Here is a 26497-nt window from a genome sequence, read left to right as displayed (position 1 = left end):
TCAGAGACAGCTGGGACAAACCAGACCAGACAAACCAGAGGTCCCTCACAAAGCACGAAGATCTGATGCAGCAGACACAGACATGAAGGTGCAAATGCAACAGCTCAGGCTGCTGCAGCCAAACCGCCACCTGGTGGATACTTGTGGACAAATGCAGAAGAAAAGGAAGAAATGTCTCATCAAGGTAAAGAATACAGTCGTTTGTCAAGAAGACAGGGTGATTGGTTGAGTCCCACAGTTGCTGATTGTGTTCCCGAGTTGGGTAAAGTTGTTTGTTTTCAACGGTTTTTACAGCCTGTTATCTTCTGTGGACTTTGGATGATGATAATAAAGCCATAAATTTGTCCCACTTCTGGATTTATTTTCTTCTGTCTATTCTACTCTGGTCCAGTTGTGTTCTGGTGGATCTTTGACTTGAAGGCTTCAATGAGAGGTACGGACGCTCACCTTTTTAGTGTTGAACAGAGAAATGTCAAAATGATCCCTTCGAAAGATCATTATCTCATCGTCGTGCACATTAAAGACTTCTGAGGAACTGCTGGATTTTTCTGATGCCTTTCAGGTGATTTCTGTAACACGTCAACCTTGTTTTCTGAATATTTCATTGTGTCCGGATCAAGTTTCCCTACAGAAAAAAACTAAACTGATAGTTGGTGAATTTCAGGAAGTTTGATTAGAGTTAAAATCAAACCAACAGTGCTGAATATTTCATTTTAAGGATAAGGATAAGGATCAACTTTATTGATCCCACATCGGGGAAATGACACGTTACAGCAGTAGCCCATGGTGTACAGTACAGTATAGTAATAAGATCACAAGTGCAATAGAACCTGTGGTGACGTGGTGTAAAATAAGACAGAAACCATTATAAGTGTTTGTTACTTGAATCTTGAAACATGTTTTAAAGGCTACAGACGTGAATCTGAAGCCCCAGGTGAATAAAACAAGGTGGCAACAGCCAACTCGGTCATTTCTAAATGCATTTAAATTATTTTGTTTAATCATCATCCAAATTCTCCTTTATTCCCTCCAGACAACGAAAATTGAATCACTCCACCGTCAGTTGTGTCCTGCTCAGGCTAAAACCTGAAGCCTAAAATCAAATCCAGTGAAGGATCTCTTTAGATCACTGGAAACATTTCAGCACTGATCTGATCCTGATCAGCTGCTCTTTGAGAGCAGATTTTCCTCTCTGTGACTTTAATGTTTAACTTGTCAAAATGACTTGGGCAGAAAAGATGAGTGTTTGTGGGGATGAAGACGAGCGATCGGAGTCTTCGGTGTCCGGCCGCGTGTCCATGAAGGGCGACCGATCGCTGATTTTAATACCTCCAGACTTCAGCAACGAACCTGAACCAGCAAACGGAGGGTAAAGATGCTGCTCAGATTTAGCAGCTTACGTTCAAACTTCTTGATTGTGTTTTAACGTTTGATCTATCAATTCTTCACTGGTCCGAACATCAACGTCTGAAGATGTGAGTACAGGCGGCCAGCAGCGTCCCGCACGTCCAGCTGCGTGTCCATGAAGGGCGACAAATCGCTGATTTTAATACCTCCACACTTCAGCAATGAAGCTGAATCCTCCAAAACAAAGTAAGGGCCTGTTTTTACACCCACGTGTGAAGATAAAGCCTTCACGATCAACACAAAAGACTGAAAAAGATTTAAGACAGATGGCTGGCTTCACAGTTTCCACCATTCAAGTGGACGCGATGTGTCTGTTTCTACAGAAAAAAGAAGACTTGTGTTGACTTGGAGCAGCGGCGCTCCGGCTCTTCTCTAGGCCTGGATCACAGATCACAAACATCAAGTCATTCTTTCTCCCAGACAGAAGGTGTGTTGATGGAGAGACCGATTGTTTATACTGATAGTGAATCAATATACAGTAGAACAGGACAACAGCAGATTTCTTTTTCACCTTTTTCAGCTGGTGATCTGCAGGAGGTGCTAGAAGGTCATAAGATCAGTCTGAAGAGAAGATGTGAATATGTGACTGAAGGAACTAATGAAGCAGGAAGTGGAACCCTGCTGAACAAGATCTACACTGAGCTCTACATCACTGAGGGACAAAGTGAGGAGGTGGACACACAACATGAGGTGAGACAGCTTGAGATAACCTCCAAGAAGAACATCCAGGACACTCCAATCAAGTGCCAGGACATCTTCAAAGTCTTATCTGAGCAACAGAGACACATCAGAGTGGTTCTGACCAACGGTGTCGCCGGCGTTGGAAAAACCTTCTCAGTGCAGAAGTTCAGTCTGGACTGGGCAGAAGGTTTGGAGAACCAAGACATCAGTCTGGTGCTTCCACTCTCATGCAGGGAGCTGAACTTGATCAGAGATGAGCAGCACAGTCTTCTCTCACTGCTTCATGTTTTCCATCCAACATTACAGAAGATCAGAGCAGAAGATCTGACTGTCTGGAAACTTCTGTTCATCTTTGATGGCCTGGATGAAAGCAGATTTTCACTGGGTTTCAACAACCACCAGGTCATCTCTGATGTCACACAAGAATCGTCCGTTGGCGTGCTCCTGGTGAACCTCATCCAGGGGAACCTGCTTCCCTCAGCTCTCATCTGGATCACCTCCAGACCTGCAGCAGCCCATCAGATTCCTCCCTCGTGTGTTGACAGGATCACAGAAGTACGAGGCTTCACTGACTCCCAGAAGGAGGAGTACTTCAGGAGGAGGTTCAGTGATGAAGATCTGTCCAAGAGAATCATCTCACACATCAAGGCCTCCAGGAGCCTCCACATCATGTGTCTGATCCCAGTTTTCTGCTGGATCACTGCTATAGTTCTGGAGGACATGATGACCAGAGACCAGAGAGGAGAGCTGCCCAAAACCCTGACTGACCTCTACTCACACTTCCTGAGGGTTCAGATAAAGAGGAAGAAGCAGAAGTATGGAGGAAAGCAGAGACCAGAGGAACTGACTGAGGCTGATAAAGAACTCCTTCTGAAGTTGGGTCGACTGGCGTTTGAACATCTGGAGAAAGGAAACATCATGTTCTACTCAGAAGACCTGGAGCAATGTGGACTGGACGTCTCCGAGGTGTTGGTGTACTCAGGAGTTTGTACAGAGATCTTCAAGAGAGAGATTGTGATCTTCCAGAAATCAGTCTACTGCTTTGTTCATCTGAGCATTCAGGAGTTTCTGGCTGCCGTCTACATGTTCCACCGTTACACCAGGAAAGACACAGCGGTTATAAGTCAGTTCCTCAAATATTCGAAACCAAACCCCTTTTCCTGGTTTGCTGGGTTGTTCATAAAATACGATCCAGTCACATCTGTCAACAACTTCCTCAGGAGAGCACTAATGAAATCTCTTGAAAGTAAAAATGGCCACCTGGACTTGTTTGTTCGCTTCCTTCATGGTCTCTCTCTGGAGTCCAATCAGAGGATCTTGGGTGGACTGTTGGATCAGACGGAGAACCACCCAGAAACCATCCAGAAGGTCCTCAACAACCTGAAGGAGGTGAACAGTGATGAAATCCCCCCATTCAGAAGCATCAACATCTTCCACTGTCTGATGGAGATGAAGGATCAGTCAGTCCATCAGGAGAGCCAAGAGTTCCTGAAGTCAGGGAAGAGACCAGCGAATGGACTCACTGCAGTCCACTGTTCAGCTCTGGCCGACCTGCTGCAGATGTCAGAGGAGGTTCTGGATGAGCTGGACCTGCAGCAGTACAACACCTCGGATGAGGGACGACGTCGCCTGATTCCAGCTGTGAGGAACTGCAGGAAGGCCGTGTAAGTCCCGTCTGGTGAGGTATTTAAATCTGTAGGCGTTTAAAGGTTTGGAAAGGTTGCAACACCCAGGTGCAGAACAGAAATGGCATCTAGAACGTTTACCAAAACAATTGACCAGATCCAAAGAGGGGTGAACCTGAACGACGGCATGAGCTTCGGGTTACGACCGAATAGACAAGATTGCAAATACAAGTGGCTGAAGTGAGTTTGAGAGGGGAAGAGCTCAGAACTGTTACTCCTCCAGGTTGAGAGGAGCCAGTGCAGGTGGTTCAGGCCTCTGGCCAGGATGCCTCAGGACGTCTCCCTGGGAGGTGTGTCAGGCATGTTCATCTGGCAGGACCCCCAGGGTAGACCTAGGTCCTGCTGGAGGGATCACATCTCTGGGCTCTTCCCCTGAAGCTGTGTGCAGCAGGAGCCATCTTGGCCTCCTGATCACGAAGCGCGTTATTAACTGCTTATTTTCTGCGTCAGACTTTTGAAGAGCGGATTCTCAGAGACTCACTGCGAGGTCGTGACCTCAGCTCTGAAGTCCAACCCTTCTCACCTCCGAGTTCTGGACCTGAGTTGGAACGAGCTGCAGGATTCAGCAGTGAAGCTGCTCTGTTCCGGACTGCAGAGCAAAAACTGTAAGCTGGAGACTCTCAGGTCAGTTCATGGGTTGTTTTAACCGTACAACATAGAATTTGCCTTCATTTGTACAGAGAATGGGCCCAAGTCAGAACTAAAGTGGGCTAAATCGCATTTAAAGGGGAACCCAGCGATCAGCGTGTGTCTGATCTGGATCTGATGGCTTTCCTTCCTTATCCAGACTGAGCAGCTGCAGGTTATCAGAGACCAGCTGTGATCCTCTGGCCTCGGCGCTGAGGTCCAATCCCTCCCATCTGAGGGTTCTGGAGCTGAACTCCAACAGTCTTCAGGACTCAGGAGTGAAGCTGCTCTGTGGTTTTCTGCAGGATCCTCTCTGTAAGCTGGAGACGCTCAGGTGAGTCCCCTGATTCTCTTCTGATCATAGATCGCTGATTATGACTGAAGCACCACAACAATCCTTTAGAAACATGTGTTAGATCCACGTGTTTGGAAACAGGAGAACGGTTCTGTTCTCCTCCAAAAGCGTCGGTTATGAACGATCTTTTAAAGATTCTAATGATGATCCACTGGTACGGCTGCTGGCCCCGATGCCTCCAGGGTTTTCTGCCAGCATCTGATTGTGAGATTGTTGGAGATTATTTCATCGTAAATAGAAACGTGTTAAGGAAAATGTTACCTTTATTCAGGTTGTCACGCTGCAGTTTATCAGAGATCAGCTGTGACTCTCTGGCCTCGGCGCTGAGGTCCAATCCCTCCCATCTGAGGGTTCTGGAGCTGATTGAGAACCAGCTGAAGGATCCAGGAGTGAAGCTGCTCTCTGGTTTTCTCCAGGATCCTCTCTGTAAGCTGGAGACTCTCAGGTCAGACAGGAGAACCAAGATGTTATAATGATTAATGCAAACCAAAAACAGCTGCAGTGATTTTTCAATCGTTTTTCAGATTAAAGGGAAGTAGGATGTCAGAGATCAGCTGTGATCCTCTGGGCTCGGCGCTGAGGTCCAATCCCTCCCATCTCAGAGATCTGGACCTCAGCCTCAACAATCTGCAGGACTCAGGAGTGAAGCAGCTCTGTGGTTTTCTCCAGGATCCTCTCTGTAAGCTGGAGACTCTCAGGTATGCAGGGAATTAAATACTGAAATGAAAAAGACTGAAAGCTGATCTGGTTTATGGTGGCAGAAGGAACTGCCGGCTTTTCTGAACCAGCACTAAATGATGAAAAATGGCATCTTTTATCTGTCATTCAGATTAAACTACTGCAGGTTATCAGAGACCAGCTGTGACTCTCTGGCCTCGGTGCTGAGGTCCAATCCCTCCCATCTCAGAGAACTGGACCTGGGTCTTAACCACCTGAAGGATCCAGGAGTGAAGCAGCTCTGTGGTTTTCTGCGGGATCCTCTCTGTAAGCTGGAGACTCTCAGGTGAGTCCCCTGATTCTGTTTTGACCACAAACATTGTGTTTCATCTGTGGATTTCTAATCCACCTGTAGACGTCCAAGCTCATGATATAGTTTAATGTGGATCATCCAATGTTTTCCAACCTTCTCCCTCATTCTCTTGGGTGGGCCGTATCACTTCTGCCTATAATTTATTTGTTTCACTTTCCTTTTTAGTTTGAGCAGCTGCAGTTTATCAGAGATCAGCTGTGATCCTCTGGCCTCAGCGCTGAGGTCCAATCCCTCCCATCTGAGGGTTCTGGACCTGAGCTACAACAGTCTTCAGGACTCAGGGGTGAAGCAGCTCTGTGGTTTTCTCCAGGATCCTCTCTGTGAGCTGGAGACGCTCAGGTCAGCTCATCTTCTCTGAAAATACCACACGTTGTGGGTGATGTCTCGATAAAAACAGATTTGAATTGGAATCATTCAGATTGTGGCGCTGCAGCTTATCAGAGATCAGCTGTGACTCTCTGGCCTCGGCGCTGAAGTCCAACCCCTCCCATCTGAGGGTTCTGGAGCTGAGAGACAACAAGCTGCAGGATCCAGGATTGAAGCTGCTGTCTGATCTTGTAAAAAGTCCAACGTGTAAACTGGAGACTCTCAGGTCAGCACGTGATGGAAGGTCCATGATTGAGTAATTTACTTTAACAGACAGTTCTTTGGCTTCATATAATCAAATAGGGGAAAATGGACCTGCAGGGGTCTGAATTTGGGCTGATTCTGCCTGGTGGGATTGAGAGAACAGTAGACCAGCTAGATGCACTTTAGCTGCTCTGATACAGAACATCACACATCTGTACAGAGGCCACATTTCCACTACAAGCCAACTCATTTTTGGACTGTTTGTTCTGCAGTGTCAAGGATAAAATGGCTGTCGAGCATGTTGACACTCCGGGACTGTTAACCAAGAACTTGTTCCACTTCTGGAGCAGATGGGACTCAAGTCCTCTTTTAAAATTGAGTTTTTCTTCTTCAGATGGAAAGCTGTGTGAAGATGGAGATGGTGCTGACCAGAGATTAACCTGGGACACGTCACAAACGTCTCCTCCTTCAAACTCCGCAGGAGTCCGGGTCTAAATAATCCGCATCTTTCACTCAGTCATTCAGTGTTTTTGGCTCTGTTTAAAGCTCAAAATGAACCCACGAACATAAAACTTTAAATCTTGATGTAACTTTTCAAATGTTTCAGACAGATCAGCCATTTAATGTCAGATATCACTTATTTCACTGATGTTTTCCTCTTTTACCGTCGTCAGCTGTCAGTGTGTGTGTGTGTGTGTGTGTGTGTGTGTAGGCTGGTAAAACCCAGTGTAGATTAGATTTGTCTTGTTTTATTTTAGGCTGGCCACAAAACCGCCCAAACATTCAGACAAATCAAAAATGGTTCTTCCTGTCTTTTAAAGATCAGAAGGAAAACTAGAAAACCCCAAAAAGAAAGCTGCTGCAGTGTGCCATGCCCCTTCTCTACTGAGAAAAGCCATCCCAAAAAAGAGAAAAGCCCAAGTGTGAAGTGAGCACCCTGTTAAACCTTGGTACCGAAAGCCTGCAGTCATTCTCATCTTAGGTGGCTTCATTCCAGCCAGAAGCCCAAACCTGCCTCCCTCTTAAAGGGGCAGCAGGTCAGTCCAACCACAGAAACCTTCATGAAGATCTGAAGCTTTCAGCATCCACAATTGTTGCACCTCACTTCCATTGGAGTCCAAATCAGAAGTCAACAAGTTGATTCTACACCGATTCTACACAATGCAACCATTTTAAAAAGGTTTCCATGCATAAGATTTTACACATTTTTATATTAATCTGTTTGTTCATCGCCTCCTTCTTTTGTAATGGTCATTAAAGAAAATGACCTTATTTGAGTTTTTCTCCTCACAAATATGACTTTCTATGAACGATGCAATAAATGCAGCTTGCAATCTAAGACAATATGGAAGTATGTGTATATAATAGTAGTGGAAGTAGCTCATAAAATAATACATTTGCTCTTCTCATCGAATCTTTCTATGTTATTAAAGAAAAACCTGCTTTTAGTCAACAAAATCTAAGACATCAACCAAAAATCCTAATTTTCTATAATCTAATTGTTAGATCCATTATATTAAAGTTATCTCTTATTTGCTTTCACCTTGTTATATTCCTTATTCTTGTTATATTGTCTCTCATTACTTAATGTTTCTTATTATTTGCTAATGCTTAATGTTCATGATGCTTGGTACGTCACCTCGAACTTCTCTGGTCGAGGGCGACAGAAATGCGGCGGCTGTTGGAGAAGTGGCATTGACTGGAGACAGAGCTGCGGGGCCTGACCCAGGAGATGGGTTAGGGTCAGGCCTGACCCAGGAGCTGGGTTAGGGTCAGGGCCTGACCCAGGAGCTGGGTTAGGGTCAGGGCCTGACCCAGGAGCTGGGTTAGGGTTAGGGCCTGACCCAGGAGCTGGTTAGGGTTAGGGCCTGACCCAGGAGATGTTCTCTTAATCTGTCTGATATAGAAGAATGTGCTGTTTGTGAGCTAAGCTAATCAAATCAGTGAAGGCCTACGTATAATCTCACCATTATGATTTACTGTCTTTTGCTTTGTTTGGGACCTGCTATCTTGTGTTTTCCCCCTCCCTTAGATACATTTGACTTCTGTAACTAGGGACCTCCTAATTTCAATAAAAGAAGGATGGCGGGAGGTGTGCGTCAGAACGTGTTGGAGATCTGGAACTGAGCACATCTCTCCGTTCTCCTTGCAAGTAAAATTCTAAACTGTTGTCTTTGCCTCATTTGTGTTTCTCGTGTTTCAGGTTGTTTGAACCTAACACTAATATAAAACAGTAGAGAAGACTCTTTCTGCAGAGACACTGGTGGCAGGAATGCAGAAGTATCACCTGCTCAACTTGGAAGGTGGAGCAGAAACCACCAGCTGAGAAGGTCCTCAGCCAGAGGAAGTGGTGGAGAACCATGAAACTTGCTAAGCTCCACCTCAGCTCCAGAGACGGGCTGAGCTGGAGCTGTGGCACCAGGTATCGCCCAGAAGAGCCTCCAACAAACAAGCTCTTCTCTTGGGAGGAGAGGGCTTTGAATCTCAGCTCAGTGTGCTTGTCTCTAGTAGGTGGCAGCTGCACCTTTTCCTGAGGTCCTTGTTGATGCCCTGAGGGGAATTGATGCTCCTGCAATGTTTTCTGGCAGCATTGAGCTTGCAGTGGGGCAATCAAACACACTGTGGGGGGGCTCTCTTTCCTTCTCTCATCTGGAGAACAAGTGACACCAGCTGCCAATCATTGTTGGAGAAATGTGCAGTCAGGGGAACGATGCGTCCAGACTATAGCCACCCTTCCAGCATCCAGCAGTGTCTAAAACCTTTGATTTGGTTTCACCAGAGAGTGTAGGGATTGCAGGGTCGCTGCAGCATCGCCCACAAGCTATCAGGAGTGGGTCGCTTTGTCCCAACTCCTGACAAGAGTTGAGTGCTATTGAGAAATGTGGTTTCACAAACTTGGAAGGTATTTTGACCCACACACACTTTACATACGCTGGAGATCTTGTCCAACCGCCCTGAAAGAACCCAAAATAGGAACATACGGCAGATAAGCCGGTGCAGGACCAGAGGTTTGTTGCTTGTAAGCTGTGTTTTGCTCTGGTACATGTTGATTTTTATTTGTCTTCTCTCAAAATAATTGTTATTTTAGACTAAGAGGCTGCAGGTTATCAGAGACCAGCTGTGATTCTCTGGCCTCGGCGCTGAGGTCCAATCCCTCCCATCTCAGAGAACTGGACCTGAGTTGGAACCAGCTGAAGGATCCAGGAGTGAAGCTGCTGTCTGATCTCGTAGAGAATCCACACTATGGGCTGGAGACATTGAGTCAGTAGCTGGTAGAAGCCAGTCAACTCCCGCTCATCTGCTGCATCACTCACTGACCACTGGTGAAGAGCATCTGTGGAAACATCTGCCGTCTACTCCGTCCATAGAATTCAGTTTTTAAAAAGCGCTGGTGGACTTTCAGGAGATCAGTCGATGGTCAACAAAGCAGAAGCAGCTTCGCCTTGAAGTTAAATTAGTTCCTGGTATCACACAATGCTTCTTTATAAAGTTCTAAATGGCTCCTCGGCCACTCTTATAAGCATGGAAACATTCTCTTAATCGTCTCTTCAAATGTCTGTATTATACGTTACTATTTTACATCATGCCTTCAGAATCTTTAGGGTTTAGTATTTACTGTATCTGTGACATGGAGCATTGGAATATTTCAGCTGCAGCCAGCAAAAACCCATCAGAATGACGGCTATCGGTGGGAACCACAGGTCATTTGACTTTAGTCACTCTGTTCAATGTTATAGGATTTATTGCAATCTAATAAAAACAAATAATAAATGTGGGAAATAGGAAATAAAAAGAAGCAAAATAACCAAATAAAACTCCCATCAATACTGTAAATTTTAAGATGAGAACCTGCTGCACTGTGCCGTGCCCCTTCTCTATTGAGAAAAGCCCAAGTGTGTCCTTCAGTCACCTCAGACATTCAGCCAGCTTTTAATACCTTTGTTCAAGCCCAGAACGCCCTGGATTATTCCCACTGAAGATGGAAAAGCAGCTGGAAAACATGAGTTATTGTTAACTGTACTGGTGTATGACTATAGCGCATTATTGGACCACTATAAACTTGTTGTTTGTTGTTTTTCTTTCTTTGTGGAGATTAACACCTTAAAAATAAATTGCACTGGTTCAGCAGTTGATCTTGTTTTCTTATTTGACCTATACGACACAATTTCACAAAGCTAAATATACATTTTTACAGAATAGTTTTATCCTTACCAGCACCAGCTATTCAAAATATATAATGTAGTGGGTTTTAAAATGAACTGAATGATGTCTGCCTTGTCTCTCCTCTACCTGTCCTCCCCCTTCTCCTCCTCTCTCCCTACCCACCCCCCCATCAGCAGGAGGGCCCCCCCCCCCATATGAGCCTGGTCCTGCTCAAGGTTTCTTCCTGTTAAAGGGGAGATTTGATTTTCCTGTTGATTGTTAGGGATCAGGCCCTGGGATTCTGCATAGCACCAAGTTTGACTACAACAGACATTACAAATTGTTGGATTGCAATACCTCTCGTGTGTCACTGCCAATCCGCGTGTTCTTGAAATGAAGACTTCAAGTAAACAAATGCCAATTTCAAAATGTATTTAGCACACAGAATCAATTCAAGATACAAATATTACAGACCTCTGGGCCAGTTCATAACCCTACCAACAACAGAGTCAATTGTCAGGGCATGAAGTCTGACAACCCAACTATCCCTTAACCCAGTCTTTTATAGAAACACATGTGTAAATTATTGAATGCTAATTCAGTCCAATCCAGTCCTTCTTCTTGGGTGACCTCATCTTCTTCTTCCAGCCTCCTTTGGTGTTGGTGCGGTCCTTCTCCATTATCTTCCCCAGATGGCCAGATCAGAGGTCTTATTCCTGCCGAGGAACTTATCAACACCAGTAAACTATGCTGTCACATTTTACGATGGGGGTCTACCACTTTCCGTCTGACTGTCTCCTCCTGGCCCCAACCGTCCAAACAACATTCATGTCAAGGAAGGGTCAACTGACTTGCTTATGTTTATTCCTACTAAAGATTATATACTATCCCTAACTTCTAAACTAACTGTAACAGAAAACAAAAACATATAGTATAACACATGCTAACAAGATAAAAGATGCTAACAAGATATAATAATTCTCTTCAAAATAGAGATGATTTGATTTGATATGAAATAAAAGAACTGCGCCTGAAAATGAAGCAGAAGCAATAAAAACCCAGCGAAGCTTTCGAAGAATCTCAGATATTGATGAAAAATTCTGGAAATCATGATGGAGAGATATTTTTCTCATGGCTCAAATTCCACAGCTATTAAGTGATTAAATGGATTTAATGGTGATATTCTGGAGTCCACAATTTCAGGTGAAGTTACACTGGGGAACAATTTGAAAATATCCTGTTGAGGTTTTTATTTTAAATTATTCTGATTAAAAATAAAATTGGCACGCTGATTCCAAAATTACAGTCATTTCCCCCCCAGCCCGTCAAGTTTTGAAAGCTTCTCCTCCAGATCAGCAAATTTCCCCTAATGAGCTGGAGTCAGACTGGCCAGCTGATGACAACTGGATCAGCTCCGTTGGTGCCGTCACCATTAAGAGGTGTGTGCAGCCCCCAAAAGGTCAGTACTGTCAATATCATATAGGGACACTTTGAACCAGATGGGATCCTATAGATCAAAAAGTTGACACAGTTTGATTCCGCACCCAAAAACGAACATCTGTCAGACGAACTCCAGTTGTTTCCCAGTATTTCAGTTCAAACGTGGACCAAATTGTTCTGAAGAGAGGCGCTTGTGCTGGATATGACGCGATCAAAACACAAACACGAGACGTGTAGAGGGCTACAGAAGCGAAAGTGAAAGTACAGTACTCAACTTCGGGCTCCATCTTGACTGACCGCGCCCTGATGGAAAACCTCTAATATTCAGGTAGCATTTGGTTCTTTCACTGCTGTCGTCTCGAATCAATGTTCCGCTGCGAGATGCGGCTTAATAACCTGCGTGTTCGCAATGAGCGTGCGCGTGTTTCGGACGCACATTGCGGCTGGTCGACGGGAATGTTGTGACGCATGATCAAACTTTGTAGCGTGTTTCCTCTAACTGCGTTTTCCGCTAACCCTGAGCCGACATTTTAGAGGTTGATGAAGCACATTTTAATACTCACAATACATAACGACAATATTATTTGCAGTTAGTGGAAAAATCTACGGAAAGAGGGACACAAACGCGACAGTTTTAGCCTCCTCTCTTTGTCCCTCCACCAGGGGACAATCAATCCTTTATTTAAAAAAGGAGAGTATGTAAAGAGGGAGAGATCAAGGCATTCCATTTTATTGTTTTAACAACTGGTTCTTTGTGGAATATGTAGTGTTTTGATATTGTTGGTCCTGTACATGTGGTCAGATAAGATTAGTCTGAGCAGAATTGGGTGTTTTTTGCCCTTTGCTGTGTGTCATCTATTCTATTCAGCATGTTGGGTTGCTTGACTTCTGTTGGGTCGGGTCAACTTGATCATCACTTCTGAGATATTGACACACCTTTTTCCTGAGGCTGGCTCCAATGCTGCCAACACACCTGGCCATGGATATGGTGGGACTTCTGTGATGAGTGGGGTCAGAGGTGGTGGACAAGCTCTGCTCCAAAACAAGCTTGCTAGATATGTTTGGTATCTCCTCCACCACAACCACCAGCTGCAACTAGTAGCTGTGCACGCCATGCAGAGTTTTGACCCCTAGGTCAGGCTACAAATGTTTTTTCCAGCACCATCATGTGTTGGTGAGAAACATGATGCGCCTGATCAAAAAAAGCTGCTTGTAATCTGACAGACGAGCCATGATGAGATGTCAAGGTGCGTTGTTGAAAATGAAGATGTTACGAGTGGTTGTATCAGGACCCGAAAGCAGGCAGGACACAGTGGCGTATCGTTCCAAGAAGCTTTATTAAAGATTATAGAACTCAAAAAGAGGCGTGGAGACCACGACTCGGTTCTTAATCAAAACAGGGAATGTAAACTTACGAAAAAAATCCCGAGCGGGGCCGAAAGCAGTCCATGAAGGATTAAGACAAAACAATAATCCGATAACGGGTTCAAAAGTTATCCACGAAGGAAACAGTCTGACAAAAGTCCAGGAGGGTATAGCCGGGGTTTTCCGAAAACGACAAAACACGCCAACGCTGGCCAACCGTGAGAACAGTCCATAAATAGGTGGCTTGATTACGATAGTCTGCAGGTGCACCAGTCCCCGGCACCACCTGTGGCTGAGGCATGGCTCCACCACGCCCCCCGCAGGAGAAACCCTGCAAAAGAGTTCCCAGAAACTGGGAACCTGACATTACCCCCCCCCCCTCAACGGACGCCTCCGGGCATCCTTCCAGGCTTCTCCGGGTGGGCATGGTAGAAATCGCGGAGGAGGCTGGTATCTAAAATGAACCGGCGGGGAACCCACGATCGCTCCTCCGGACCATACCCCTCCCAGTCAACTAGGAACTGGAAGCCACGCCCTCGTCGGCAGACGTCCAGGATACTCTGGACCGTATAGGCAGGGCCTCCGTCCACAATGTGGGGAGGAGGTGGAGGGTCAGATGGGGGAACCAGATCCGACTCTGCAACGGGCTTTACCTTGGAAACATGGAAGGTGGGGTGTATCCTCAACGCTGGGGGAAGCTTCAGGCGGACGGCTGCGGGGTTCACCATCCGATCCACCTCAAAAGGACCCACGAAGCGAGGAGCCAGCTTCCGAGACTCGACCTGGAGTGGAAGGTCCTTGGTGGACAACCAGACCTTCTGACCTGGTTGATAGGAGGGGGCTGGCGTCCGGTGGCCTGCAGTTGGGATCAATGAGAAGTCCGCAGTAGAGTCGAACGGACCTGCCTCCACACCCTCCTGCAACGGCGAATGTTGGCCTGCACTGACGGTACAGCAACCTCCTCCTCCTGCCCCTCGAACAATGGAGGCTGGTAGCCCAGGGAAGCCATGAAGGGAGACAGACCAGTGGAGGCAGAAACCAAGGAGTTGTGGGCGTACTCCACCCATGGCAGGTAGGTGCTCCAGGAGGATGGGTCTTGGGCTGCCACACACCTTAGGGCGTCCTCCAGGCTCTGGTTGGTTTTCTCGGCCTGCCCGTTGACCTGTGGGTGGTACCCAGACGTAAGACTGACCGAGGCTCTCAGTGCCGAGCAAAAGGACCTCCAAACCTGTGAGCAGAACTGTGACCCCGATCCGAAACTATGTTGGTAGGTAATCCGTGGAGGCGGAACACATACTGGACCAGGAGCTCTCCAGTCTCAGCTGCCGACGGGAGCTTGGGTAGGGGAATAAAGTGGGCCGACTTAGAGAAACAATCGACCACGGTGAGAACGACTTCATGACCCTGGGAAGGAGGAAGGCCGGTGATGAAGTCCACTGCTATATGTGACCACGGTCGTCGAGGAATCTCCAGGGGCTGAAGGAGTCCTGCCGGTGGCTGATGGGAGGCCTTCCCCCTAGAACACACCGGGCAGGCAGCTATGTAGTCCTTGGTGTCCCGGGCCATGGAGGGCCACCAGAAACGCTGCCGGAGGAAGTGTAACGAGCGGTTGACTCCTGGATGACAGGTTAATCTCGACGAATGGGCCCAGTGCAGCACCTCTGAGCGCACCGCCACCGGGACGAACAACCGGTTTGGAGGACATCCCCCAGGATCCGGGGCAGATTGCTGGGCTTCGCGGACCCTCTCCTCCACCTGCCAGGATGCAGCCCCCAGGATGCAGGAGAGGGGTAATATGGGGTCCGGGTCCATCTCCCCAGGCTCGGAGGCAAACTGACGGGACAGGGCGTCGGGTTTCAGGTTACGCGATCCAGGACGGTAAGTAAGAGTGAACTGAAACCTCCCTAAGAATAGAGCCCACCGAGCCTGCCGGGAACTAAGCCTCTTGGCGTTCTGGAGGTATGTGAGGTTCTTATGGTCTGTCCATACGATAAATGGCTGGGTGGCGCCCTCCAGCCAATGCCTCCACTCCTGGAGCGCCAGGACCACGGCCAGGAGCTCCTTATTTCCCACGTCATAATTCCGTTCTGCGGGTGAGAGCCGGTGACTAAAAAAGGCACACGGATGGAGCTTCTGGTCCTCCCCGCTCCTTTGGGACAGGACGGCCCCAACTCCCACATCTGAAGCGTCCACCTCACCCACGAACTGCCGACTGGGGTCGGGGTGAGTGAGAATAGGCGACAACGAGAAAAGGCCCTTCAGTTTGTTGAAAGCAGTTTCGGCCTCGGGAGTCCAGCGGAAGCTTAGTAGGGTGGAAGTGAGCCTGGTGAGCGGGGCGGCCACCTTGCTGTAGTCGCGGATGAAGCGACGGTAGAAATTAGCGAAGCCCAGGAACTGCTGCAACTGCCTACGGGAGGAAGGAGTTGGCCATTCCATTACCGCCCTCACCTTGGCCGGGTCTGGTGAAAGCTGTCCCCGCGCCACCACGAAGCCCAGGAAAGAGATGGAGGTGGTGTGGAATTCGCATTTCTCAGCTTTAACAAAAAGTCGGTTCTCCAGGAGCCGTTGGAGAACGAGCCGGACATGCTGGACGTGCTCCTCCTCAGACTCGGAAAAGATCAGGATGTCATCAAGGTACACAAAGATGAACTTATTTAACATGTCCCGGAGCACGTCGTTGATAAGGGCCTGAAACACGGCGGTTGGTGAGTCCAAATGGCATCACAAGATACTCAAAATGGCCCAAAGGGGTGTTGACGGCAGTTTTCCACTCATCCCCTCCGAATCCGCACAAGATGGTATGCGCTCCGAAGGTCTAATTTAGAAAAAACCTGGGCCCGTGGAGAGGAGCGAAGGCCGCGTCGAGGAGGGGCAGTGGATACTTATTTTTGATTGTGATTTCATTCAGGGACCGATAATCAATGCAGGGGCGCAGGGTTCCATCCTTCTGCACGAAGAAAAAACCAGCACCAACTGGAGAAGAGGAGGGTCTGATCAGGCCAGAAGCTAGGGACTCTCCAATATAATTCTCCATCGCCTCCTGTTCTGCCCTGGAGAGGTTGTAGAGTCGGCTCGACGGTAATGTGGCCCCGGGGAGGAGATCGATGGCACAGTCATACGGCCGATGGGGCAGAAGGGAGAGCGCCCGCTGCTTGCAGAAGACCTTGCCTAGGTCATGGTACTCCCTCGGAACCTGGGACAGATCGGGAATCTCCTGGGCGGGTGCCGAAGTCCCTGACGAGGAGGTGACCGCCGAACGCAAACAGTTGGTGTGGCAGTTAACGCTCCAGCTCACCAGCCTCCCGGTTGGCGTGTAATGTTACGAGTGGTTGTATCAGGACCCGAAAGCAGCAGGACACAGTGGCGTATCGTTCCGAGAAGCTTTATTAAAGATTATAGAACTCAAAAAGAGGCGTGGAGACCACGACTCGGTTCTTAATCAAAACAGGAATGTAAACTTACGAAAAAAAATCCCGAGCGGGGCCGAAAGCAGTCCATGAAGGATTAAGACAAAACAATAATCCGATAACGGGTTCAAAAGTTATCCACAAAGGAAACAGTCTGACAAAAGTCCAGGAGGGTATAGCCGGGGTTTTCTGAAAACGACAAAACATGCCAACGCTGGCCAACAGTCCATATAGGTGGCTTGATTACGATAGTCTGCAGGTGCACCAGTCCCCGGCACCACCTGTGGCTGAGGCATGGCTCCACCACGCCCCCCGCAGGAGAAACCCTGCAAAAGAGTTCCCAGAAACTGGGACCTGACAGAAGATCCTCTTCTTGGAATCCTGTCTGAGATGACAGAAGATGATGCTGCATTTGACCGACTTTGATGATGTGATGACGTATTTCTGTTTAGTTTTGAATGCATTCTCATCTTATTTGTTGAATTTAATGTTGAGAACTGACATCTTGAAAGAATTTAGGTTTTCTTGAAAACAATAACCAGATAAAAAATGATTTAATTTGTATTTGTGTGCGTCCGTCTAATGCCACCGCACCTTTTGAAACACCCAGGAGAAACATTTTTTCCACAACTATTTTATATTTAACATGGTGTAAACTTTTAAGATGTCCCAAAACTTTTTCCAATATATATGTGGCCTGTATGATGTACAGGGTTACATCATATAATAGATTTTGATGTGAATGAGCCGACAATACGTCATTGGACAGACCTCTGCTTGTCTTCATACTGAGAATCATGTTCTTTAATCTTATTTTCTGTGTCAGCAGACTGTTCCTGCTTAACCGTTTAGACTCACATTTAAAAATGAGCGAATGTGTGATGGAAGAGGAAGAGAGAGCAGAGTCCACAGTGTCCAGCTGTGTGTCCATGAAGGGCGACCAGTCCAAAGACGAACCTTTAAACTTCGGTATTGGACCTCAAGGCTCACCTTTAAAGTAAGGTTTTCTGAACCACATAACTCTGCCTTAGAACATTTCACAACCGTACAAAACATCATTTTGTAGGTATTAGCCTCTACTATCATGAAAAATGAAATTCATCAGGTCCTTAAAATGAAACGGTGCACCAACATGTCAGGCGTTCGCTCCCATTAACTCCCATGTTAATTTTAGTGTGGTAAATCTTTGAAAACTGAAAATTGCTTCTGTTTTTAACTGGTCATTTCTCCTACATGGGTTAACATCATCTCACAAAAATTCCTAGGCATATATTTTAAAGTTTCCCAACAATATCCATCATTGCAGAGTGCTCCAGCTCTCCATTTAGATACGGATGGGTAAGACATGGCAGGTCTGTGCAGCTTGTTCTGCCACACTGTTCCACCACATGTCATGAAAATTCATTAAAAAGTCTATTTTTAAGGCTCCTGGTTCTAATAAACCCATAGACAACAATATCAGTCATTTCTAAATGGTTGAAATAAGCTTTTGAATATGCGTGACCTCTGTGCTATTTAATGATCAGTTTCAGAGACCAGACGACTGTATTTGGAGCATAAATGTAGAACTTTTGTTCTATTCTATGAGTTTATGTTCATAGGCATATATTTTAAAGTTTCCCAACAATATCCATCATTGCAGAGTGCTCCAGCTCTCCATTTAGATACGGATGTCCCCCGCCTCCCCCGGGACATGGTCAAAGCTCTCCCGGAGGGGTGAGTTGAAGCTCCTTCTGACGGGAGACTCCGCCAGCGTTCCCAGCAGACCCTCACAATACGTTTGGGTCTGCCGGGTCTGTCCGGCATCCTTCCCCACCATCAGAGCCAACTCACCACCAGGTGGTGATCAGTTGACAGCTCCGCCCCCTCTCTTCACCCGAGTGTCCAGAATATGCGGCCGCAAATCCGGTGACGCGACCACAAAGTCGATCATCGATCTGCAGCCTAAGGCGTCCTGGAGCCAAGTGCACATGTGGACGCCTTTATGCCTGAACAAGATGTTTGTTATGGACAATCTGAGACGAGCACAGAAGTCCAATACCCTCCTGGGCTACCACCTTATCGTGGTGGAGGGGTTTGCCTGTCCCAATGATCCTGGGAGCTCTGTTGTCTGGGGCTTTATGCCCCTGGTAGGGCCACCCATGGCAAACAGGTCCTAGGTGAGGGACCAGACAAAGCGTAGCCCAGGACCCCCTAATGAAGAAAAACAACATTGGTGCCAAGTTTCCCTTGCCCGGATGCGGGTCACCGGGGCCCCCTCCTGGAGCCAGGCCTGGGGCCGGGGCACGTTGGTGAGCGCCTGGTGGCCGGACCTCTGCCCATGGAGTCCGGCCGGGCACAGCCCAAAGAGGCAACATGGGACCCCCTTCCCGAGGGCTCACCACCTGCAGGAGGGGCCAGGGGGGGTTGGGTGCATTGTGTGTTGGGTAGCGGCCGAAGGCAGGGACCTTGGCGGTCTGATCCCCGGCTGCATAAACTGGCTCTAGGGACATGGAATGTCACCTCTCTGGTGGGAAAGGAGCCTGAGGTGGTGCGCGAGGTTGAGAAGTTCCGACTAGACATAGTCGGCCTCACCTCGACGCACAGCAAGGGCTCTGGAACCAGTCTTCTCGAGAGGGGTTGGACTCTCTACCACTCTGGAGTTGCCGATGGTGAGAGGCGACGGGCAGGGGGGGCAATTCTGGTTGCTCCCCGGCTCAGTGCCTGGATATTGGAGTTTACCCCGGTGGATGAGAGGGTAGCCTCCCTTCGCCTTCGGGTGGGGGGACGGATCCTGTGGCCCAAACAGCAGTTCAGCGTATCCACCCTTTTTGGAGTCCTTAGAGGGAGTGCTGGAGAGTGCTCCTTCTGGGGGCTCCCTCGTCCTCCTGGGTGACTTCAGTGCTCACGTCGGCAGCGACAGTGAGACCTGGAGAGGTGTGATTGGTCTGATCTGAAATGTTCCTGTTTGATAAAAATGCAGTGAATTGGGATTATTGAACTACAACCTCTACAGATTATTTACCTTCATCACAGTCTCATCACTATTTCTGATGTTTCCTCAGGATGGACGAGGACAGAGCAGAGTCCACAGTGTCCAGCTGTGTGTCCCTGAAGAGTGACCACTCCAAACATGGACTAATAGACTTCAGAAGTTCAGACAAAATGTAAGAAAACTAAAGCGTGATGATGTGTTTGTGTGGCACCCTTTAAACTTTGGTATTGGACCTCAAGGCTCACCTTTAAAGTAAGGTTTTCTGAACCACATAACTCTGCCTTAGAACGTTTCACAACCATACAAAACATCATTTTGTGGGTATTAGCCTCTACTATCGTGAAAAATTAAAATAATCAGCTCTTTAAAATGAAACGGTGCACCAACATGTCAGTTGTTCAGTCCCATTAACTCCCATGTTAATTTTAGTGTGGTAAATCTTTGAAAACTGAAAATTGCTTGTGTTTTTAACTGGTCATTTCTCCTACATGGGTTAACATCATCTCACAAAAATTCCTAGGCATATATTTAAAGTTTCCCAACAATATCCATCATTGCAGAGTGCTCCAGCTCTCCATTTAGATACGGATGGGTAAGACATGGCAGGTCTGTGCAGCTTGTTCTGCCACACTGTTCCACCACATGTCATGAAAATTCATTAAAAAGTCTATTTATAAGGCTCCTGGTTCTAATAAACCCATAGACAACAATATCAGTCATTTCTAAATGGTTGAAATAAGCTTTTGAATATGCGTGACCTCTGTGCTATTTAATGATCAGTTTCAGAGACCAGACGACTGTATTTGGAGCATAAATGGAGAACTTTTGTTCTATTCTATGAGTTTATGTTCCTGATTTGGCACTTTTATTTTTAACATTAATTCACAATGAAGAAAAGCCACTAAACACTTAGATCAAATACACTTTTCTCCAACTAAACGAGCTTGTTAGAACGTAAATAACTTTATAATTTTTGCTCAGTGTTCATTCAATCTTCAACTGTCAGAGCAAACTGAAAGTAGAAGTGAACGCAGCCTTTCTTAGGCGTTGCTAACGCCCAGTAGACATGTATAACCACTATTCCCATTTTTGACAGCTATCAGAAACGGTCTGCTTCCATTGGAGATTCCTCCTGTCCCAAGGGTGAAAAGAAACGGAGAACTGAACTGCAGACCGCCGACCTGAACAACAGCGTCTCACGTAAGCTCGTACATTTGTATTTATAAGATACTTTTGGGTCGGAATAAAGGAACAACTTGTGTATTTACAATGTGCAAGAGAAGATCCAGAGAGCTCTTGTTTGGTTCCACTGGAACCCCTGGACCCTCTGAAGACCTTCCTAAATGCTTAGACAGTATTTAGCAACATTTAGTCATTTAGTTCTGGAAAGTGTTAAAGAGCTGAAGGCAGGTGACCTTTACAGGACAATGGGTCTGCTGAGTATGATGTGTTTGGAGAAGGTTTGATGTGTTTTTCTAAATATCATCCAGCTTTTACCAGCTGTTTAGTCCAAGCAAACTCTTGGAAGACATGGAAATGGTTGTTATAGACTAAATTAGATTGAAACCCAATGAAATAAAAGAATAGGTGTACATAAGAAGACATAACATTTAAAACTGACAGTGAGATGGGTCATGACCCGACTGTTGCTTCTATCATTCAAACATGACAGAATATTTTCCAGTTGAGGACATCTGTGTTACTGCTGTAGATGACAATTGTAAAATGATTTAAAAGATTGTTTGTTTCAGAGGGTGGTGAACTGCAGGAGGTGATAGAAGGTCATAAGATGAGTCTGAAGAGAAGATGTGAACATGTGACTGAAGGAACTCATGAAGCAGGAAGTGGAACCCTGCTGAACAAGATCTACACTGAGCTCTACATCACTGAGGGACAAAGTGAGGAGGTGGACACACAACATGAGGTGAGACAGCTTGAGAGAACCTCCAAGAAGAACATCCAGGACACTCCAATCAAGTGCCAGGACATCTTCAAAGTCTTATCTGAGCAACAGAGACCCATCAGAGTGGTTCTGACCAACGGTGTCGCCGGCGTTGGAAAAACCTTCTCAGTGCAGAAGTTCAGTCTGGACTGGGCAGAAGGTTTGGAGAACCAAGACATCAGTCTGGTGCTTCCGCTCTCATGCAGGGAGCTGAACTTGATCAGAGATGAGCAGCACAGTCTTCTCTCACTGCTTCATGTTTTCCATCCAACATTACAGAAGATCAGAGCAGAAGATCTGACTGTCTGGAAACTTCTGTTCATCTTTGATGGCCTGGATGAAAGCAGATTTTCACTGGATTTCAACAAGCATCAGGTCATCTCTGATGTCACACAAGTATCGTCAGTTGGCGTGCTCCTGGTGAACCTCATCCAGGGGAACCTGCTTCCCTCAGCTCTCATCTGGATCACCTCCAGACCTGCAGCAGCCTATCAGATTCCTCCCTCGTGTGTTGACAGGATCACAGAAGTACGAGGCTTCACTGACTCCCAGAAGGAGGAGTACTTCAGGAGGAGGTTCAGTGATGAAGATCTGTCCAAGAGAATCATCTCACACATCAAGGCCTCCAGGAGCCTCCACATCATGTGTCGGATCCCAGTTTTCTGCTGGATCACTGCAATAGTTCTGGAGGACATGATGACCAGAGACCAGAGAGGAGAGCTGCCCAAAACCCTGACTGACCTCTACTCACACTTCCTGAGGTTCAGATAAAGAGGAAGAAGCAGAAGTATGGAGGAAAGCAGAGACCAGAGGAACTGACTGAGGCTGACAAAGAACTCCTTCTGAAGTTGGGTTGGCTGGCGTTTGAACATCTGGAGAAAGGAAACATCATGTTCTACTCAGAAGACCTGGAGCGATGTGGACTGGACGTCTCCGAGGTGTCGGTGTACTCAGGAGTTTGTACAGAGATCTTCAAAAGAGAGATTGTGATCTTCCAGAAATCAGTCTACTGCTTTGTTCATCTGAGCATTCAGGAGTTTCTGGCTGCCGTCTATATGTTCCACTGTTACACCAGGAAAGACACAGTGGTTATAAGTCAGTTCCTCAAATATTCGAAACCAAACCCCTTTTCCTGGTTTGCTGGGTTGTTCATAAAATACGATCCAGTCACATCTGTCAACAACTTCCTCAGGAGAGCACTAATGAAATCTCTTGAAAGTAAAAATGGCCACCTGGACTTGTTTGTTCGCTTCCTTCATGGTCTCTCTCTGGAGTCCAATCAGAGGATCTTGGGTGGACTGTTGGATCAGACGAACAGCCACCCAGAAACCATCCAGAAGGTCCTCAACAACCTGAAGGAGGTGAACAGTGATGAAATCCCCCCATTCAGAAGCATCAACATCTTCCACTGTCTGATGGAGATGAAGGATCAGTCAGTCCATCAGGAGAGCCAAGAGTTCCTGAAGTCAGGGAAGAGACCAGCGAATGGACTCACTGCAGTCCACTGTTCAGCTCTGGCCGACCTGCTGCAGATGTCAGAGGAGGTTCTGGATGAGCTGGACCTGCAGCAGTACAAACACCTCAGATGAGGGACGACGTCGCCTGATTCCAGCTGTGAGGAACTGCAGGAAGGCCGTGTAAGTCCCGTCTGGTGAGGTATTTAAATCTGTAGGCGTTTAAAGGTTTGGAAAGGTTGCAACACCCAGGTGCAGAACAGAAATGGCATCGAGAACTTTTACCAAAACAATTGACCAGATCCAAAGAGGGGTGAACCTGAACGACGGCATGAGCTTCGGGTTACGACCGAATAGACAAGATTGCAAATACAAGTGGCTCAAGTGAGTTTGAGAGGGGAAGAGCTCAGAACTGTTACTCCTCCAGGTTGAGAGGAGCCAGTGCAGGTGGTTCAGGCCTCTGGCCAGGAGGACGTCTCCCTGGGAGGTGTGTCAGGCATGTTCATCTGGCAGGACCCCCAGGGTAGACCTAGGTCCTGCTGGAGGGATCACATCTCTGGGCTCTTCCCCTGAAGCTGTGTGCAGCAGGAGCCATCTTGGCCTCCTGATCACGAAGATCGTTATTAACTGCTTATTTTCTGCGTCAGACTTTTGAAGAGCGGATTCTCAGAGACTCACTGCGAGGTCGTGACCTCAGCTCTGAAGTCCAACCCTTCTCACCTCCGAGTTCTGGACCTGAGTTGGAACGAGCTGCAGGATTCAGCAGTGAAGCTGCTCTGTTCCGGACTGAAGAGCAAAAACTGTAAGCTGGAGACTCTCAGGTCAGTTTCATGGGTTGTTTTAACCGTACAACATAGAATTTGCCTTCATTTGTACAGAGAATGGGCCCAAGTCAGAACTAAAGTGGGCTAAATCGCATTTAAAGGGGAACCCAGCGATCAGCGTGTGTCTGATCTGGATCTGATGGCTTTCCTTCCTTATCCAGACTGAGCAGCTGCAGTTTATCAGAGATCAGCTGTAACTCTCTGGCCTCGGCGCTGAGGTCCAATCCCTCCCATCTGAGGGTTCTGGACCTGAACTCCAACAGTCTTCAGGATCCAGGAGTGAAGCAGCTCTGTGGTTTTCTGCAGGATCCTCTCTGTAAGCTGGAGACGCTCAGGTGAGTCCGCTGATTCTCTTCTGATCATAGATCGCTGATTATGACTGAAGCACCACAACAATCCTTTAGAAACATGTGTTAGATCCACGTGTTCGGAAACAGGAGAACGGTTCTGTTCTCCTCCAAAAGCGTCGGTTATGAACGATCTTTTAAAGATTCTAATGATGGTCCACTGGTACGGCTGCTGGCCCCGATGCCTCCAGGGTTTTCTGCCAGCATCTGATTGTGAGATTGTTGGTGATTATGTCATCGTAATAGAAACGTGTTAAGGAAAATGTTACCTTTATTCAGGTTGTCACGCTGCAGTTTATCAGAGATCAGCTGTGTCTCTCTGGGTTCGGCGCTGAGGTCCAATCCCTCCCATCTGAGGGTTCTGGAGCTGACTGAGAACCAGCTGAAGGATCCAGGAGTGAAGCTGCTCTGTGGTTTTCTCCAGGATCCTCTCTGTAAGCTGGAGACGCTCAGGTCAGACAGGAGAACCAAGATGTTATCATGATTAATGCAAACCAAAAACAGCTGCAGTGATTTTTCAATCGTTTTTCAGATTAAAGGGAAGTAGGATGTCAGAGATCAGCTGTGATCCTCTGGGCTCGGCCCTGAGGTCCAATCCCTCCCATCTCAGAGATCTGGACCTCAGCCTCACAACAATCTGCAGGACTCAGGAGTGAAGCAGCTCTGTGGTTTTCTCCAGGATCCTCTCTGTGAGCTGGACACTCTCAGGTATGCAGGGAATTAAATACTGAAATGAAAAAGACTTAAAGCTGATCTGGTTTATGGTGGCAGAAGGAACTGCCGGCTTTTCTGAACCAACACTAAATGATGAAAAATGGCATCTTTTATCTGTCATTCAGATTAAACTACTGCAGGCTATCAGAGACCAGCTGTGACTCTCTGGCCTCGGCGCTGAGGTCCAATCCCTCCCATCTGAGAGAAGTGGACCTGGGTCTTAACCACCTGAAGGATCCAGGAGTGAAGCTGCTCTGTGGTTTTCTCCAGGATCCTCTCTGTAAACTGGAGACTCTCAGGTCAGCTCTGAGTCTGTTTTGACCACAAACATTGTGTTTCATCTGTGGATTTCTAATTCACCTGTAGACGTCCAAGCTCATGATATAGTTTAATGTGGATCATCCAATGTTTTCCAACCTTCTCCCTCATTCTCTTGGTGGGCCGTATCACTCTGCCTATAATTTATTTGTTTCACTTTCCTTTTTAGTTTGAGCAGCTGCAGTTTATCAGAGATCAGCTGTGATCCTCTGGCCTCAGCGCTGAGGTCCAATCCCTCCCATCTGAGGGTTCTGGAGCTGAGCTACAACAGTCTAAAGGACTCAGGGGTGAAGCAGCTCTGTGGTTTTCTCCAGGATCCTCTCTGTGAGCTGGAGACGCTCAGGTCAGCTCATCTTCTCTGAAAATACCACACGTTGTGGGTGATGTCTTGATAAAAACAGATTTGAATTGGAATCATTCAGATTGTGGCGCTGCAGCTTATCAGAGATCAGCTGTGACTCTCTGGCCTCGGCGCTGAAGTCCAACCCCTCCCATCTGAGGGTTCTGGAGCTGAGAGACAACAAGCTGCAGGATCCAGGATTGAAGCTGCTGTCTGATCTTGTAAAAAGTCCAACGTGTAAACTGGAGACTCTCAGGTCAGCACGTGATGGAAGGTCCATGATTGAGTAATTTACTTTAACAGACAGTTCTTTGGCTTCATATAATCAAATAAGGGAAAATGGACCTGCAGGGGTCTGAATTTGGGCTGATTCTGCCTGGTGGGATTGAGAGAACAGTAGACCAGCTAGATGAACTTTAGCTGCTCTGATACAGACCATCACACATCTGTACAGAGGCCACATTTCCACTACAAGCCAACTCATTTTTGGACTGTTTGTTCTGCAGTGTCAAGGATAAAATGGCTGTCGAGCATGTTGACACTCCAGGACTGTTAACCAAGAACTTGTTCCACTTCTGGAGCAGATGGGACTCAAGTCCTCTTTTAAAATTGAGTTTTTCTTCTTCAGATGGAAAGCTGTGTGAAGATGGAGATGGTGCTGACCAGAGATTAACCTGGGACACGTCACAAACGTCTCCTCCTTCAAACTCCGCAGGAGTCCGGGTCTAAATAATCCGCGTCTTTCACTCAGTCATTCAGTGTTTTTGGCTCTGTTTAAAGCTCAAAATGAACCCACGAACATAAAACTTTAAATCTTGATGTAACTTTTCAAATGTTTCAGACAGATCAGCCATTTAATGTCAGATATCACTTA

General features: G+C 47.0%; 2 protein-coding genes across 11 annotated transcripts; both read left to right on the top strand.

Moving 5' to 3' along the window:
• Window positions 1-171: 171 nt before the first annotated feature.
• Window positions 172-26497, top strand: LOC130513639 (NACHT, LRR and PYD domains-containing protein 12-like). 10 transcript variants are annotated; one of them, XM_057012477.1, is made up of 16 exons: window positions 172-433; window positions 1234-1369; window positions 1474-1593; window positions 1731-1834; window positions 1928-3752; window positions 4224-4397; window positions 4561-4734; window positions 5027-5200; window positions 5280-5453; window positions 5585-5758; window positions 5951-6124; window positions 24531-24704; window positions 25091-25264; window positions 25453-25626; window positions 25706-25879; window positions 26252-26497. In XM_057012477.1, exons 1-16 carry the CDS (start codon window positions 427-429, stop codon window positions 26265-26267), a joined length of 3948 nt encoding a protein of 1315 aa, XP_056868457.1. In that variant the 5' UTR covers window positions 172-426; the 3' UTR covers window positions 26268-26497. The 10 variants fall into 10 exon arrangements, 5 of the variants coding, with proteins under 5 accessions (XP_056868457.1, XP_056868459.1, XP_056868458.1 ...); XM_057012479.1 differs by lacking the exons at window positions 172-433; window positions 25091-25264 and having other exon boundaries at window positions 660-1369; XM_057012478.1 differs by lacking the exons at window positions 172-433; window positions 24531-24704 and having other exon boundaries at window positions 661-1369.
• Window positions 12816-23867, top strand: LOC130513642 (protein NLRC3-like). Its single transcript, XM_057012488.1, has 6 exons — window positions 12816-13185; window positions 17540-17707; window positions 19755-19856; window positions 20781-20884; window positions 21436-23263; window positions 23728-23867. Exons 1-5 carry the CDS (start codon window positions 13178-13180, stop codon window positions 22395-22397), a joined length of 1344 nt encoding a protein of 447 aa, XP_056868468.1. The 5' UTR covers window positions 12816-13177; the 3' UTR covers window positions 22398-23263; window positions 23728-23867.

This window comes from Takifugu flavidus, chromosome 17 (assembly GCF_003711565.1).
Source record: "Takifugu flavidus isolate HTHZ2018 chromosome 17, ASM371156v2, whole genome shotgun sequence".
NCBI lineage: Eukaryota > Metazoa > Chordata > Actinopteri > Tetraodontiformes > Tetraodontidae > Takifugu > Takifugu flavidus.
Note: the sequence above shows the minus strand (reverse complement) of the source record. Positions and strands in the feature narration are given on the sequence as shown.